The sequence below is a fragment of the Amblyomma maculatum genome, chromosome 1, assembly GCF_055883805.1.
Source record: "Amblyomma maculatum isolate TAMU_Amacu chromosome 1, ASM5588380v1, whole genome shotgun sequence".
Classification (NCBI taxonomy): domain Eukaryota; kingdom Metazoa; phylum Arthropoda; class Arachnida; order Ixodida; family Ixodidae; genus Amblyomma; species Amblyomma maculatum.
The window spans coordinates 366,054,996-366,073,100 of NC_139344.1; the positions used below are offsets into that span (position 1 = coordinate 366,054,996).

Below are 18,105 nucleotides of genomic sequence, written 5' to 3' on the forward strand. Positions count from 1 at the left end.
TAGGTTAAAGAGCACGGGCGAGATCACCGACCCCTGTGGGGTTCCCTTGTGGGGGGTGCTGAAAGGCTGACTTATCACCTCTCCCAGCCCTATGGTGGCTGTTCTGCCTGCTAGAAAGGCTCTTACATAGTTGTGAGTTCTTTCCCCGCAGTTTATATTTTGGAGTCCCTCCATTATGGCCGGGTGGCTGACGTTGTCAAAGGCCCCTTTGATGTCTAGGGCCATGACCACGTTTTCCCCTGTTTTTGGGATGTTGGTTAGGATGTCCTCCTTTAGTTGTAGGAGAACGTCCTGCGTAGATAGCTTAGACCTGAATCCAAACATGCTGTATGGATAGATTTGCTCTCGTTCCATCCACCGCTGGATTCTTTTCGTAATTATTCTTTCATACAGCTTTCCCAAGCATGAGGTAAGGGAGATTGGCCGCAGATTCTCGATTTGCAATTTTTTGCCCGGTTTGGGAATCATTACCACCTCTGCATGTTTCCATTCGGCCGGGATTGTGCCCTCGGCCCAGAGTTGGTTGAGGTAGTTTGTCAGCTGGTTTACTGCCCCATCGCTGAGGTTGCGTATGAGGGAGTTTCGTATCTTATCTCCCCCGGCTGCCGTGTTTTTAGTGAGGGCCCCCATCGCCTCGTGCACTTCTGCCAGCGTGATCGGCCTGTCCATCTCAGGATTCTCTTTGCCTTGATAACTTCCTTTGTATTCTTCTGGGCTTTCTTTCCCGTAACATTTGGCCTTTAGGTCCTCAATCATTTGGTCCTCGGTTCCTTCGTACTGGTGGATTAGTCTTTGTATTGTCTTGTTGCTTTCGGTCCTCGTTTTTCCCGGATCCATCATGGCTTTCAGGATACGCCATGTCTTAGCCGTGCTCAGTGTGCCGTTTAGCGAGTTGCTGAATTCCTGCCAGTTTTGCCTTGCTAGTTGTGTGGCGTATTCTTCTGCCCTGGCTGTGATTTCTGCAATCTTTTTCTTTATCTTTCTGTTTAGCTTTTGTTTCCGCCATCGCTTGGTGAGACTGCGCCTTGCCTCCCATAGCCTAAGCAGGCGCTTGTCCACCTCTGGTGCTCGCTCGGTTCTGTCTACCTCCTTCGTATACGTTTCCTGTATTTGTTTGAGCTGCTGGCACCATTCTTGGATGCTCGTAATCTGTCCTGTTAGGTCCCTGCTCCCTTGTCTGAATGCGTCCCAGTCTGTGAGGCGGGCTTTCCCAAGCTTCCGTCTGGTGGACTCTGCCGTCATTGTGAGATGGACTATGTAGTGGTCGCTTCCTAGATTCTCTAGGGTGTTTTCCCACTCTGTTTGATTTGTACCCTTTACGAAAGTGAGGTCTGGGCTTGTGTCTGCGCTTACGCTGTTGCCCGTTCTTGTGGGTTGGTCTTCGTCCGTTACTAGTTCGAAGTCCTGGCCTGCCGCAGTGTCCCAGATGCTTTGGCCTTTTCGGTCAGACGTTGGGTATCCCCAGTTTGGACTTTTGGCATTAAAGTCTCCCGCTATCACAAGGGCGTTTGTTTTGGCTAATTTGTTTACTTCGGTAAACAACCTTCCAAAATCGCCGTCCTTTTGTCTCGGGGGGCTGTATAGGTTTACTATGAAGGTGCTTTTTGCCCCAAATTTCTTCTTTGGAATTATTTCGGTGATTACGTGTTCTATATTCGTTCCCTCGATCTCTTTGTGTGCTATGGTGGCTATTTTGCTGCTGATGAGGGTTGCGGCTCTTTTCCCGCCTTCCTGGCAAGTGTATCCTTTTAATGCGAGTGTGCTGTTGGTTTCTTGGAGCAGGATTATATCTGGCTGTTTCCCCCTGGAGTTTATGTACTGCTGCAGGAGGCCCTGTTTTTTCCTGTACCCCCTGCAGTTCCACTGCCAAATATTTAGTTGCTGTTGTCTTGCCATGATGGGTTTGCATTGTTGTTTGCCCCTTGGTTTTCTGTTGCACCAAAGCGTCTTTCGCTAAATAGTCTGTCTCTAGCCTCGTGGATAGGTCTGTTGTTTTGATTCTTGACGTAGCTGCGGAAGCTCTGGTCTTGCATAGCTAGTCTCTGCTGGAATTCCTGCATTTGTTTCTGTACTGTCATCATAAAGCTTTTCATTTCGTCCCATTTTTGGTCCTCCGTTTGCTTCTGCTTCTCCTCGACCGGTTGTGGAGGAGGGGGAGAGGCTGGTCTAATATTGCTTGCCTCGTTGCTGCCCTGTTGTTGCCATTGTAGTTCTTTGATGAGTTCGTCTAGTTTCCGTTTAATCTGTTTAGTTTCCTCTCGACTTTTCTTTAGCTCCTCCCTCAGAGCCTTATTTTCTTCTTCTAGCTTTTTCTCCCTGCTTAAGGGTGTATTTATATCCGTGTATGTGTTTGAGTGCGGATTAAACGATTTAGGAGGACCCGCTCCCCAGCTTACCTTGACTCCGCTACTCTTCTTCTGCTGTTGTTTCGGCCCAGGGCCCCCGAGCTTCTCCAGTGGCGGGTAGGACTCGTCTCGCCGTCCGTCCCGGCTCTTGCTGCTCTCCCGGCTCGGGCTTCTCGAATTGTTCCGTGGTTGGGTGGCCTCTTCTTCCCCAAACCATCTTGGTCGTCGGTTTCTTCTGCCGTTCCTACTTCTTCCCCGTCCTAGCGACTGCTGTTGCTGCTGTTGCTGGCTTCTGAATGCGGGTCGCCCTCTCAGCTCCGCCGCTGGCTTCAGTTTTTGTTTGCATTCCTTGGTGCCTGTTTGGTGGTCTCCGCCGCAAATCAGGCATTCCGGGGTGCATCGGTGTTCTTGGGTTGGGTTCTGCTCTCCGCATTGCTTGCAGGCCTTACTGTCCGGGGTCGGGCAGACGTCGGATCTATGGCCTTGCTTGCAGCATATGTGGCAGAACTGGCGGGCGGGAAAGTATGGGTGGCACCACATCTCCCCTCCGTAGTATAAGACTTGTCTGGGTTTAATGTGGCCGTCGAAGGTGATTACCGCCGTGCTTGTCTTGCCTAGCATGCGAGCGCTGTGAATCTTGACTCCCTGGGTACGTACCCTTAAATTGGCTTTCAGCTCTTCGGGCGTTGTTCCGGGCTCGATGCCGTGGATCACCCCTCGTATTGTGTCTTCCGGCGCCGCCACGTGTGCGTTAACCTCGTAGGATTTCCCGCCGAAAATGAGATTGGATATGCGCCTCACTTGCTGGGCCGCCTCTTCGTTGTCGGTGCTCACGATGATTATATTGCAGCCGTTGCGTAGTCTGATAATTAGGTCTTCCCCCTTGCACCTCGAACCGGTCGCCGCGACTACCGCCCGAGCCACTTGGTGGGTCTGTAGGTTTCTAACGATGAGGCCTTTAGGTCTCAAAATAATCTTCAAATCATATTTGGGTGGAGGAGGAAGTCGTTTCCTCACCTCTTCTCTGCGTTTCTCGCCGTTGGTGGTTTCCATGCCGGCCTCGCCGCTCGCCGGGCTCCTCGATCCCGCTAGGCCTAACACCGTGCCGGCCGGTTCGCCGCTATCGTTGCCGTCACTATTCTGTCTTTTCTTCTCTCGCTGGCGCCTCGCTTGCCTCCTCGATATTGCGAGCTTCCAGTTTTGGTTGTCTTCCTCCTCCGATAGACTTGGGTTGAGTGAGGGGCTGCTTCTCGGGGCTTCGCTGCCGACCACGCCGTCGGTTAGGCCTAACCCCGTTAGGCCTGCGCCTTCGGTCTCGGCCGCCTCGTGGTAGTCCATTTCCTGCGCCTCTGCCAGGCCCCTGGGTGGTCCCTCCATCATTTTCTTCGGTTCAGGGTGTTCGCGTGCCCGGGGAAGGTCTTTTCGGGCCTCCGGCGCCCTTGCCGCCGCGGCTGGGCCGCCCGCAGTCCCCGGTGCTCGTTAAGCCTAATCTAGGCTTAGCTCTCGGCGGCCCCGTGGGAGAACCAAAAGTCCGATAAATCCAAAAATGGTGGACCCACCGGCTAGAATTTGGTGTCGTTGTGTTCCGCTTCGGTTCCTCTTCCTTCTCGCACGAAAATTTCGGCGGTCCAGTCGAAATTTTGGGCTTGGGACTTCAAAATTTGCAGAGCGCATGTGAGACGCGTCCGCACTCCTTGACTGCCTTCAGCGCCCCTCCACAGTCTTGAAGAAACGCGCCGACCTTCGGGATCTGTCTCCGTCGTAAAGTTGCACATTTGTTGTTGTTGTTGTGGCTGTGGAAGAAGGAAAAGAAAATGCACGGGCCTGCTACTGGCTCTGTAGCTGGACCACCTCCGCTGCCTCGTGCAGACAGAAGAGAAAATGGAGAGAGAAATGAGAGAGGGAAAGAAAGACGCGCGCCGCAACAGCAGCCGTCGTCCACCACCGAAGTGGTGGCAGGTGCAATGACGGCCTACAAAAGATACAAATTCGGTAGGCTAGCCCCCACTGCAAGCGGCGGTGACCGACCTGTCCCAGACCCACCAGGAAAGATATCATTGCACATTTATCACCACACATTTATTACCGCCGCGATCATCCATTTAAAGTTAAGCGCCTGTCATGTCGTACATCTAACTATGCACATTTATTCATACCACGTAATATAACTGACTAGAATGCTCTTCCTTCAACTGTTGCTACCGTCACTAGTGCGGATACATTTTATAGTATATTGGCTGCCACTAACTCTGCTTAAATTTCTTGGGTACATTGTTAACTTACTAGTGCCTTAGGTTTCTGTGTTATATTTCTGTTATTGATGATTCTCGTTTTATTTTCACGCCCTCGTTTGTGTGAAATTGTATAACTTGTATCAACTTTACTGTCTACTGCTCTGTTCATCTTTTTCTTTTTCCCCTTTATGGTTCAATGTTTAATGTTGTGTTGTATTCTTGTAGGCTAATTTGCTTTTATCTGCTTTGTTGTAATTTCTTATAATTGTGGCTTATTTGTTTACTTTTTTTACATGCCTGCACCCCTCTATGCAATAGAATTGAACTGAGGGCCCTTAGGAGTAATTTGTATAAATATATATACAAAGCTCCTTTGGGGATTCTATTCCAAAACAGGAACGTGCTGAGCATAAACCAGAGACCCCAGCTGCCCAGAAAGACATGCACACGATACTTCGAGGAAGTATTGAAACTTTGTCGCATTGTCAACCGACAGATGTTAGAAAAAGACAAGATAAGGCACCTTTTCAAGTGGATTGTTGAGGACGTGTATAATTTCCTTATTTCGCTAGATATCATTGCTATGGTTGCCGATGTCATCAAGCCTTGCAGCTCTTTAGCGCTCGTTCCCGCGCTTTGCAGTGACTAGCAACTAGTAACCTAATCGCCGGCGTCGCCGCAGTCCCTCGCCACCACCTCCACAGCCAAAAAAGAACGGTACCATAGCATAGAGCGTCAAGAAAAGGTGTGCAAGCGACAAAATGGTTGATGTGGTTTAGTTAATTGATTAGAGCCAATTTTAATGATAATTTGTTTACAGAAAAAGAAAGGCGCAATGTCGGTCATGCCTGTTCTGTGGACACCTTAACCGCGCTGCCGTAAATAAAGGAAGTTGTGGGAGTGAAAGCGGAGCCAGAGAAAGGGTTGCCGTAGTGGAGCGCTTCGTAGTAATTTTGACCACCTAGGGCCTTTAACGCGGGCAGTTCCTGGCCCTACGGGGCTGGGATGGTAGGTCAACGCCGCTTGCGGCGGGGGCTAGCCAGCTATCGAATTTTATCTGTTGTAGGCCGTCATTGCACCCGCCACTGCTCCGGTGGTTGTTGTGGCGCACGTCATTCCCTTCCTCCTCTTTTTCCTTTCTTTTCTATTTTCTCTTCTGTCCGCACGAGGCAGTGGAGGTGCCCCGCCGGGGTGGTGCAGTGGTAAGATGCCCGACTACTCTTCCGGAGTACCCGGGTTCGAACCCGACTTCGGCGGCTGCGTTTCGACGGAGGCGAAACAGAGGAGTCCGTGTGCTGTGCGATGTCAGTGCACGTTAAAGATCCCCAGGTGGTCGAAATTACTCCGTAGCCCTCCACTACGACTCCTCTTTCTCTCTTTTCACTTTCACTCCCACCTTCCTTCCGTTCCTTACGGCGCGGTTGAGGTGTCCACAGAAAACAACTGAGACAGTTACCGTGCCTTTCCCTTCCTATAAATCAATCAATAAATCAATCAGACAGCGGAGGTGGCTAAGCTACAGAGCCAGTAGCAGAGCAGGCCCGTGCATTTTATTTTCCTTCTTCCTACAGCCACAACAACAACTTACATCGCACAGCCCACGGACGCCTCTTCGCTTTGGTGGTACACGTGAAATGAAAAGCCCAATATCTGTCATTCGCGGAAGAAGAACTAGTTGGTATGAAGTATGTGTGAACAATGACAAATTGTCTGTAATTGTACAAAGATGTTTTCCTCGAACACTTTGCCTCAATCTACGAAAAAGCTAAAACAGCTGGTCAGCTGTGCTCAAATTTCGCATCAGCAAGCAACGCAATTGTCGGCAGTGTTTTGTATGCCTTTCCACAGATTTTGCCCTTCTACGTAAAGACCTACCTCGTCACTTTTCCGGGATTCACAGGACTTTTTCTCGCTGCAGTAGTAACCGCGGCGACAAGGTAAGAATCATGCCAAGCCACTATCTTTGACCACACTTAAAGAAAACGCATGGCACTGTTTAGTGTCCTGCAGTGAAATGCTGTTGATGACCTTTCCCCGTACACTATTTACTGAGGCCACCAATATCCTTGTCATGCACAATTTTCGGCATCATCCATTCGAATTCGTGCACTCCATGATGACGGCGGCGAGACTTCATATTCTCGTATCGTTTTCCTTCCGTGGCAGCTATAGCCATCGGCCCCTACAGTGTTTGCAATCTCCGCACTCTACCTGACTCTCACAACACCTGTGCCTTGATGATATTGTATCATGTAATCCACCTCATCCCCAAAAGGAGCAAGCGGTTTGTGTCTACCGCAGTGAATCCCCGAACAATGACGATTTCTTTTTTTTTTCTTTATTTCAGCTGCAATAATATTAATTGTTGTCTCTGCTCTAACAAAGTATAGTTTCTTTCTGCTTTTTAAACTCACAGAGAACACAGAGAACAACTCTGCAAGTACGGATTTTGTTTACAACAAATAAATATCTACCCATTCTGGTAGCATCGGTACCTGCTCTCGAGAAAGGAATACATCGACTGACGAAAAACACTTATTTCCGGAAAACTTGGTCGGTGCGGGGAGGGGCCCTCAGTCCATGTCTTCCGTTCCGTTTTCTTTCCTCTGGGCCTCGTTCACCAGCTGCCTGTGGTCTTCCAAGTTAGGGCTGGCCAGCGCGGCCTTCGCTGTCTTCGCTTCGGGTTAAAACTACTGGCGCTGCTTTCAATTTTCAGCGAGCTCTACGGTGTGATATCGATTGGGATAGGTATCGTAATGTGGATATTTGTCACGGCGAAATGTGTGTTCTAAAGCGTCTTCAAGCTACTGCTTCATTCCAGTTTAAAGGTTTATATAGAGACAGTAGGTTTGCTCCTTGAGCCGGTGATGCGGGAAAATATCACTGTACTTGATAAGCCCCGATATCATTTGTAGTCAGCCTTGTTGCTGCGCTCGGTCCCCGGAATTAAGCTCGGGATAGGGTGCGCATTAGCTGGTTTCTGCGGACATACTCGCGAGCAAACTTCCACAAAAGGAGAAAATTCGGTATGCGATACATAAAGATGGATAGCCATTCTCTGTCGGGATTACGGCAGGCGGTTTGCGAGTCAAGAATGATTTTTTAGAAGTGTGCCTTCATTAGGGCTGGTCGCTATTGCATACATGGTTGCTACTTCTTCTGCCTTGAGGTTACTGACTATGGCTATGGTGGCACTGGCATCGCTCCGTGTATAACTTCTACGCTGGCAATTTGTGCCAACCGTGATGTTTAGTGTGCCGCGTCGGCATCTCTGACGTTCGTTACGTTACAGTACTGTTCCTATAAGAGTGTTGCCCGTGCCCATCTGCGGTTCATCTGATGATCAGAGCGCATGTTTCCAGGAATATAGTTGATTCCGATGCGTGTTCTAAGTCAGGTGATATAGTTGGTAAAATTGACGGTGAAACTTTAGGCCGGGCTGGTGAAATGAGCACTGATGAAATCGACACAGATGTTATGTATGCCTAGGACTGCGAGCTCACAAGTAGATATCGGTGGTAGGCATTACGCTGTAGAATGTAAAAGTTATTCAATTTTATGAGTTTCAAGCTGTCGTAAGGGGCAGCGTAGTACAGAAAACAAATACTTTTGTTGAAATATGCTAAAATACAATACTCTAGCGCATTATATCTCTTTCAAGAGTGACCAATAAACCGAAAATATTGCGCTCACACTTCGTGGAAAACTTTCTTTGGGTTTGTTCTAATGGGGTGCCTAAATTCGAACGCATCGAAGGATATGTAAAACCGGTTTCTGATAATAATCATTTTAAGAGAAATATTTATTCATGTACCTCAAGCATATATCTATCCTTTGTAATAGTCACGACAATGAGTGTTCGAAGTGATTTCACAGTACTGTTTATTAAATGCATTTCCCTCTATCCACTGAATACCTGCAAATTTCTATAACTTTTACATACGGAACTACCATTTCTTGATTGTTTCGACGCTTTTCGCAAACACAAAGTTTATTCCTCGTGACCTTCAGCCTGAGTTCACTGCCGGTGATATGTATACGCTTGTTGGAACAAGATTTTTTAATATTGTTGAATATTACTTTATGCTTTATAGTTTGAAGCCGACCTTTACAATTAGATATCTTTTTAAACATTGTAGAGGACCCTTGATTCTGCTGTTGAGTTTTTGGACTGTGGGTTTGTGGTGCTGGCTGTCGATTATGTATTACTTTCTTTACCCACACTTGCAATACGACGGGGCTTGAGTATATGTAAACAAGTAAATTATATAAAGTGCCAGTTGTGAGTTGGTATATGTATGCTTTTTCAGATCGTTAGTTATAGTTGGTAATTTTACTCGTAAGGAATAAAACATGGTTTCTTTGGGACAACTAAGTTTGCGTTAGTTTTCCCTCATAGGTTTAGTCGGGCATCTGCGTGTAGAAGCATTACTGCAATGTAACTAGCTAATTAATTTATTTGTTCCCTAATTCGCTTGCGAAACTAAGAATACACTTTTTGTTGCTGCCTGGCCAGAGATTTGATTGCACTGCTCTACGTATGTTATAATATAGGAGAAGAATTAGCACATTACCGGAATTGATTTTTTCGTTTATTGCACAAAGTTGGTTGGTTGGTTTGTGGGGTTTAACGTCCCAAAGCAACTCAGGCTATGAGAGACGCCGTAGTGGAGGACTCCGGAAATTTCGACCACCTGGGGTTCTTTAACGTGCACTGACATCGCACAGCACACGGACGCCTTGCTTTTCGCCTCCACCGAAAAGCTGCACAAAGTGTTACGCCTCCAAAAATAATTAGGGGCATCTGACTACTACCGGCCCCTACTCTCGTCTAACGCATCCTTTCGGTACTTCTTAGGTAGACAGGTTTTGAAGAATTTTTCAATATTTTAAGATTGATTCAACTTTGTTAACATATTTACCGTGCGCGCCCCTGCTTGCTCTCCCCAGACCTGACATCAGATTCGCACAAACGCTTTTGCATGGGTTCCTGTTGTTTCTTTATTTTTATTTTTTGCACTCGGGCGTTTTTTAGTGAAAATGCCATGATGTTATGCTTTTTATGTTTTCTCTATCACCCTCTGATTCCTTTTTGGACATGTCCACAGAATGCGTGGCCTCGGAAAATAGCTGTGCCTGGAGAAATTTTCGTTGTTTGAGCATACAAACCTCATGCAGCCGAATTGGCATCCCATCCGTTGCGATCCTTCAGTTGTGACCGTTGCATGTTCTGACTATCGTCATTCTCTCCGCAGCACAATATCTTCGGCTATAAACACTCAGACTGCGGTCGTCTACGTAGACATCTTGTCGCCGAGAATCAATAGTCTCAATTCTTGCATTGGTCATATCACACGAGGCCTGGGTAAGTATATGCAGCAATGCTCTGTTTCCACGCAAAACAAAAAACACAAGCAATATGACACCTCATTTCCCAAATTTTTTTATAGCTAAGATTATCGCCCCTTTATCAAGTCGCGGGTTCATTGTGACGGAAAATTTTATATGGGCGAAGAATCATCCAGCAGCTCATAGGCACATGTGAAGGCGTGAAATGATTTAATTTGCAGAGTCGGCTCTATATAGAACTCGTAGTTCAACAAATATGCGTAAGACTAACCCATATGAGAATACAAAAAAAAAATGCATTTGCGTTAGCATCTAAAATGACCGCGCACTGGGCTAAACATAAGAAACATTTTGAAAGCTCGATCATTAGAATCCACGTTATCTGACAATGGTATTATCCTAGCAAGTCCCTTTTGAAATCCATAATAAGTGGCAGCACTTTGCCCAATTCTGCACTACAAGCTGCCCAGAAAAGCGTGGTTTTATTCTCTCTATTAGGTTTCTCTTACAATCTTAATTTGCATAATATCAGAACACATTCAACGTATGATAGGAGTAGTTTCGGAGTTGTCTTTGTCCCTTCAATCAATTACAAATATATGCGCAGCGTATGTGTGATTGTGTCTAGAGCGATATAAAGTAATTAAACGAAAACAAGCTAATATATCGGACAGGGACAATTAGGTGACATTCGACCAAATGATGCCTACAGCGGGTCTGATGGCAAGAAATAGTTTCATATAGAGGCCACAAAACCGCGTAATTGGCTTCTTTGTGACCAGGCCTCACCAGGTTTGTTTGCTCTTTAAGATGTTGAAAGTTTTACTCATGATCAGAAAGGAAGGAAAATGATGTCACCTGTTGCGGCAGCGGTTAACTGATGTACTTAAAAATATTTCCTCTGATGAATTGCATCGTATGATGCAATTCACCAGAGGAAATAGTAAAAATAGGCTGTGTATGCATACATAGCCCGCCCACCTGGCACAATGTGTGCCTATAGGCATTATGCACTTGTCACGGGGGCGGCCATATTGAGGTGCACGAAGCACACGCATATCTAATCAGTTTATCTTTATCTGTTTCGGCTTGTACTGCTGAAGCGTTGCACTTCAGCACAAGCCTCCGTCCCGTAACATCAATACCACATATATTGTGTTTCACGACCTGTTCGTTGTCCTACGAATGGTAGTTGGTTGGTTTGTGGGGTTTAACGTCCCAGAGCGACTCAAGGTATGAGAGATGCCTTAGTACAATACCACGAACATTTCGACCACCTGGGGTTCTTTAACGTGCACTGACATCGCACAGCACACAGGCGCCAAGTTGCTTTTCGCCTCCACCAAAAAGCGGCCGTCGAAGCCGGGATTCGATGCCGCATCCTTGGGCACAGCAGCCGAGCGCCCTAACTACTGCACACCCCGACAGGGGACTCTTACGAAGGGTAAGGGCCACCTGGGTTAGTCTAGGCGCGAACTACATGATGTGTCCCTACGCTTCTGTCGATCCCAGTGTAAGAATTGTTGCAGTCATACAGTCATTTGATACAGTCATGTTTGGCGTGTCATAATGATTAGGCAAGGTTGCGCCGACCATTCGCAGCGCTCCGAAAGCCTTGTAAAACAGAATGTAATTTAAACAAGAAAGCCTGTGTGCCCTGAGCCGAGGTTCTTCTCGAAAGATAAGGTCCACCTCTCTGGTGCGCTCGGAGAATTGCTGGAAACCAACCAGTAGTCGATATCCCTATCTAGGTATTGCGACATAATGGGTCGCAATTTATACAGATTTTGCCGCGCTGCCATTTCGGCTCAAGACATTTGCGTCAGCACCTGTTCTTATTAGTGTTACTAATTTCTGGAGTCCTCCTCTAGGCGTCCCTTATAGCCTTAGTCGCTTTGGGACGTTAACCCCACAAACCAAACCATACCATCATAGGTTAACGATACGACCTGGCCAAGCTGATATTCGAAAGCTTCCTCGCTACGTGCACGTGGAGATGGGCACAGCGTTTAAGAATTACGGGGAGTTTATGTCAGAACACCGCACTTACTAAATTTACATTGAAATTGCACAATGTTACTCTCAGCTATGGCTTTATTCCTTGGTAGTTTTCGGCAAACTTCGCACGACTTTTTGGTATTTCACGTACAGCGCCACCATAGCTCGGCGCTATGTTAGATTTTTAATCGTGTTGAATGTGCTCGCTCTTCTTTCTCTATAGCATTTTTTCTTGGCGCTGTTATGACACTCTACAGCTGCTTGTGTGTATACCTTGGGTCAGTATTTAGGGTGAGTACACAACTTCAGTAATGCATAGCCTTACGAGTGAACTGCTTAGTATACGAAGCCTTTCACAGGCTTGCTTTTTAGCCACTTACTTTCATGTCGGCAGGACTTTAATTAATTGACTTGAGTAGAATGTCCTTACATAATCGTGTGACCAATTTCAACAAAGCATTTTCTTAGTTGCACGCGATCTGTGCGGAACAATAATTGGGCGCAAGGAGGAGGAGGAAGGAAGGTGAGGAGGAAAGGCAGGGAAAGATAGCAGAACGATAGGCTTGAATATCAATATGCAGAAGAAACACTTAACGTTCAAGAGCCGCGAGAAGGACCAGCAGTTCACAATAGGTAGTGACACACTGGAAGGGGTAGACGAATATGTCTACCTAGGAGAGGTAGTAACAGGATGGAACGAAAAGTGGTCAGTGTAACGTTAACAGATAGCAAGCGCGCAGTGTGGGTCAGCGAAATAACTCGAGTGATGTCATTCTAGTAAAAATCAAAAAGAAGAAATGGGCATGGGCAGCGCATATAGTGCGTAGAAAGGACAACCGATAGTCGCTTAGGGTACAAACATTGCATTCCAAGGGAAGGAACGTCTGGGAGGGGGCGGCAGAATGTTAGGCAGAAGATGAGGTTAAGAAGTTCGCAAAGGTAAAGTGGAGGCAAATAGCACAGGAATGGGTTAATTGGAGGAGGATGGAAGGAAGAGGCCTTCGCCGCGCAGTGTGCATAGTCTGGCCGATGATGATGATAATTATTATGATTTCTTCTCCGTGAAAATTAACCAAGCAAACACAAAGCAACACGTTATTTGAGACACTTTACTGATTGCTTTGTGGGTTATGTCACTTATGTGATAGCACAAAGGTCGATAGGAGATTTGACAAAAACGCGTTTCAAAGCGGTGAAATTAGCCAGTCGTGGGAGCCGAGAAGCTTCTTCAATCAAAGGTGACACTCAGTGATCATAATCCACCAATGTTTTTTCCAGGTATCCATCATGGTGAATTCAGCAACAACCGGTCCTTGTATCGGCCTTTTGCTGCTCGCTGTCGCCTTTCCCTTCGTCCACTCCAAGGTGCCAGTTGGAGCCTCTATAACTTTATAACAAAGGCTGTGCATTGCTGGTTGTTTCAGATCCGTAACAGAAACACTTTTCAGCGGCTTATGGTTTCCTATAGGTTGAGAAGTCCGGGAGTGCAGCTTATTTGAGGCACATACAGTGTTTTGTTAATTATGCGATTTTGCCTTCAAGGCTGTCCCTTAATGATATATTTCAATGTGTGTTTTCTTTTTTCAATACTTTGCGCGAACACATCACTCACAAAATAGCAAGGATAGTGTCTCAGAACATGGTGGTATGTATTTTTTGTTCTTTTTCAGGGAGCAGGGATTTCAACGCTGCTAATGTTTGCACTTCAGCTGATTTTGATGGGGCTCAGAATTCGAGATGGTGTGACATCACCGCTAATGCCAGTAAGTTTAGAATACTGCCAGGAAAACATCACCTACCTGCAGAGGTTTCCAAACGCCACTTCCTTGAATTCCAGCAAGAGGTACGGAGCAGTTATCACACTTTTTTGTCACCTGCAGGTTCTCATCACGAACAATCCGTCGGCAATATGCCTTTGGTCATCTTTATTAACTGCGTAGAACCTGGAAGCCTTGAACTTGGAACTTGAGCGTTATTCTGCAAGTAAACAAAGTGCACCAGATTTTTTATTGCCTTTGAAGTATTCAAGTTAACTAATGGAGAATTTTCTTGGCCACAACCCACGAAACACAAAAAGAGCTAATTGACATCTAGAATATGTCTAGGCCAAGAAATGGGCACTTCTAAAAGAAGACTCATTTGAGACGTTCTGTAGACCCAAGAGCTACAAGCCTTCCTGTAGCTCCGATTTAGCTCTGCTAACGCTACGCCAGTAGAAGTCTTGAAAACTTCTCGCCTAGAAAATTTTTATACTTGTTCTAGACATTGCTTCCAGCTGTAGCTCTGCTATAGCTGTGCTAATAGACATCTTTAAACCCCCTTGGCTAGAACGTTTCTATTCTTGTTTTAGATGTGTAACGATTTGCAGTTTGGGCTCATTGTCATCAGTTCTGCATGTGAGGTCACAGTGCTCTGCTTTGAGAGCATTTTTTTTTCTAAATTTGATGAAATGACACAGTTAACTGGGAAGAAGGCGAATTGATGAAGGCTTGCACTTTGTACAACGCAATAAGACACAGCTAGAGATGGCGAAAAATCAGTTGGGCTGAAGAGAATTCAAAATTTTTTTATAGAATTTTCAATTTTACTCCTTTAACACCCCACCGATTATGTGCCATCTCTAGCTGTTTCTTATAGTGCTATAGAAAATGCAAGCCTTCAACAATTCACCCTCTCCCCAGTTAACTGTAATTTAAAATTTAGAAAAAAATGCTCTCAAAGCAGACTATTGTGTGATCTCACATGCTGAATTGAGAACAATGAGCACAAACTACAAATCGCTACACTCAATAGTGAATGCACATGCTGAATGTATGAAGAACACATGCTTCTCCAGTCCGAATTTTTATTGCACTCCATCTACAAAAGTAAAAGCACTCAGCAAATAAACTTGTTGACAATATGGATTTGAGAAACCTTTTTTGAAGGTTCTTCTGCAAAAGTAAATACCAAACAACCTGCACTAGCAAAAAATAGTTAAGTTACAGGCATGCATGCAAATGCACTTGTGTAAACTCACGGGAACCATCCGCCCAGAAGGTTCTGCATAAAAATATTTTTTTATAACTTGCATAGATATATAAAATCATAATGCACACTCAAGGCATTGGCCGATGAGCTAAATTCAATGGCTTATCGTAAGCTCCAGGTTCTGCCTTTTCCAGGGGTCTTTAAGACAGACAAGATTCCAGCAACCTGCAATGACAAAAAAAAAAACTCAAAATAATCAAACGAGCCAAAGGCAGTGGCAGTTGAGCTACGTGCCTGAGTTCTGTGGGGTTTTTAAAGGAAAATATGCACGGAGAAAGGAAACACCAAAATACGGCGATACCACTAGCATCTATGCAAAATGCCCGGATCTACCATGAACGCCACTGAAATCATTCACCTAGTAGCCCGCCCCCCCCCCCCCCCCCCCCCATGCATGAAAAAAAAAATCCCTCATAGCTCGCACCACAAAACGAGGTCGAGGCAGAGGCCTTATGCTTCGGGCATTGACCTACCGTGAACTGAACAGTTTTTTCTGGTGTGTTTTAAGAGAAGAAAGTTTTATTCACCTTGTACATACACAGAAAACCTTAAAGTGAGCTGAGGTTACTGATTTGAAAACGCTAAGGTGCAAAGATGACAACAAAAACGAATAGGGCACCATATGCGCACAACAACCAACTATTTATTGGAAGAAAACACGAATATTCTACATCTGATGTCAGTGAAGTGCCGGAATTTTTTCAAAGACTCATATAATTCCACATCTTCAACACGACCATTAGCAACAAAATAACTCCTCAAGATATATTACTTCAGTTCTACGTTTGCTACCGCACATACTTAGCACGCATCAGTGAAGTTAACAAAGCCAATACAATACAGCTATGTTGCTTGTTGGGCGAGTTGGTTGGACAGTACGTTAAAACAGCGCTAGAAACATGGACAGATAGAAAGACAAACACGCATTGCTATCTACCCGTGTTTCTAGCGCGCTAGTCAGGCGCATCTGTGGTTCAATTTCGGCGCGCTGCATTCACCATACAAGATAAGTGGAAAGTTACTTACTGTTGAGAAATATGAGCTCCATATCACAGCGCAGCAGTGGTTGTAAAATACAGCGCGGGAAAGCTGCAAAATCTGCGTAAATGTCCAAGCGCGGGAAACAAAGACAGCACACCGAACACACACCATTGAGAGCACGTTGAGCAACCGTTGAGCATGTCGAAAGACGAGAAAAGATGAGTTGAACGATCGGTGCGCGCGGGTAGCAAGCAGTCGCTAGCGACTGCAACGCCAAAATGCCAATAAAGCAATAACTGCTTTAAAACCCAACTATTACAAAAACAATTATGAGTTTAATTTTATTTTGTTTTTCAATTTAACCTTATGCTTTGCAAAGAAACAAAAAACTTGAATTAATAAAGCATTCTTGAAAATTGCAAATTGCATCGGCATCGAGCAGAGCGCCACCACGCAGCAGGCTTCAGCGTGCGGAACGATGTTTGAGCGTACGATCGGCTCTCCTGCTGACTGTTCTCTTGCCCAAGCAACAAATTTCCGGCAGTGCGGTGGTTTTCGTTTTCTCGTGCTCCCAAGCAAGCCGGAGTAGGAGGGTAGAAGCATGTCATTCGCGTGCCTCCCGTCTTCTTTCAGGACCCGTATGCTACCCCAGTGCGGCCTTACGAGCGGCAATACGGTGGTTTTCTGGTGTTGGCCAGGCAAGCTAGAATGAAGAGGCATTCGTAGCATAAAAAAAGTGTTGTCATTCGCGTGCCTCCCCCCGTCTTTCAGGACCGGTGTGCAACCCAATGCAGCCTTACGAGCGGTAGGTTAGCTGGACCGTAAATGACGGGCTTTGGTTCCCGCTAGAACGAACCGCAGTTTCAAAGTTCGAGGTTATTTTAAAGCGGCCTCTTACCTTCTGTTCCTGATTATCAAATAATCAAGTTGAGACATTGGAGTAATTCAAGGCTGTCTAACAATTTGGGCCGTAATTATTGCTTAATTCCGCGGCTGCAATAAACCATGCATAGAAAATGTTCGCTGTGATTCGTGAACATTCTTTGAATAGGGATTCAACATTCTGAACAGGGGTAACATGGAGTATTTTTTGTGGGCTTTTAGAAGTTAGTAAACCCTTTCTGCTATAGTATTTGTGAAACGTTTCTGAATAAACATCGCTGAGAGGTCTTTGGAAAAATATCTAATTGATGTCTCCAAAAAAACATATCTGAGACGTCTTTGAAAAGGCGTCTTAGTTTAGACGTGCTAACAAAGTTTTCCAGGAAACTTCTTTCCGTCGACGTCTGTGAGAGGTTTTGTTCTAGAACAAGATGTTTATAGCCTTCCAGAGCTGTTTAAAGAAGTTTATTAGACGTTATGTGTTTCGTGGGAATGAAGCGGTTAAGATTAATTTCAGTCACCTTAGGCTTCTTAACAACTCAGATGTGCACGGGCTCGGGCCGGCCTGAAGGCCCGTACCTGGCCCGGCCTTCGGGCCGGGCTAGGGCCGCTCTAAAGCACATTCGCTCGTGCTCGGGCCGGGTCCGGGTCAAGGTATAGTTCTCTCGGGCGGGCCTGGCCGGGCCAGACACCCCGATCATGAACGCATTTGCGAAAGCGCGAATGCGGCCTTAGTGCGATAAGGGTCTAGAATGCGCAGTATTTTCCCGCGTCGTCCCCACGCGAGAGCTGCCGAGTTCTTTCCCAGTGTGGGCCCGCCTTTCCTCCTCACCGCGAACAAATTTCTGGTAGTCGTCAGTGACCGAACAGAGGGGCCACTTGTGGGCTATGTTGAGTTTTGCATCTCCAATTTGGTAAGACCGGCGCTGATGTTTAGTTATCTGTTTCGAGATTCGCGCCTCTCTGTCGCATATCAAACGACTCTGTAGTGGCTTACACTTGCCTCGACATGGTCTCGTTTGGAGTGGGGCCTAGCTTAAAGCATCCGCGGTGCAAGAGTTTCCTCTAGTTTCTCTTGTTGAAAAAATTTAACGTGAAAGGTACACGATGAGACAGACGAGCTCATCAAGTACTTGGCCATAAATCAACCGCTTGTTTAGATTTAGAGCTAGCGTACTTTGGAGAAGCGAACAGGATGCTTACCGAAAACTTGGTTTCCTATCGAATAACGTGTTAGTTTATCCAGCCACAAGTTGTAGCGCGAAGAAAAACTTCAGCGCTACCGG

The 18,105-nt window shown here is 46.1% G+C and overlaps 1 protein-coding gene across 1 annotated transcript in view; it reads left to right on the forward strand.

The window, feature by feature from the left end:
* LOC146208029 (sodium-coupled monocarboxylate transporter 2-like) overlaps nucleotides 1-18,105 on the forward strand; it is a 52,497-nt gene that overhangs the window by 25,485 nt on the left and 8,907 nt on the right. The window contains exons 8-12 of the mRNA XM_084591714.1: nucleotides 6,428-6,516; nucleotides 9,835-9,944; nucleotides 12,150-12,217; nucleotides 13,205-13,291; nucleotides 13,597-13,769. Of these exons, the coding sequence (XP_084447840.1) occupies nucleotides 6,428-6,516; nucleotides 9,835-9,944; nucleotides 12,150-12,217; nucleotides 13,205-13,291; nucleotides 13,597-13,769 (527 nt within the window). The remainder of the gene's footprint in view (nucleotides 1-6,427; nucleotides 6,517-9,834; nucleotides 9,945-12,149; nucleotides 12,218-13,204; nucleotides 13,292-13,596; nucleotides 13,770-18,105) is intronic.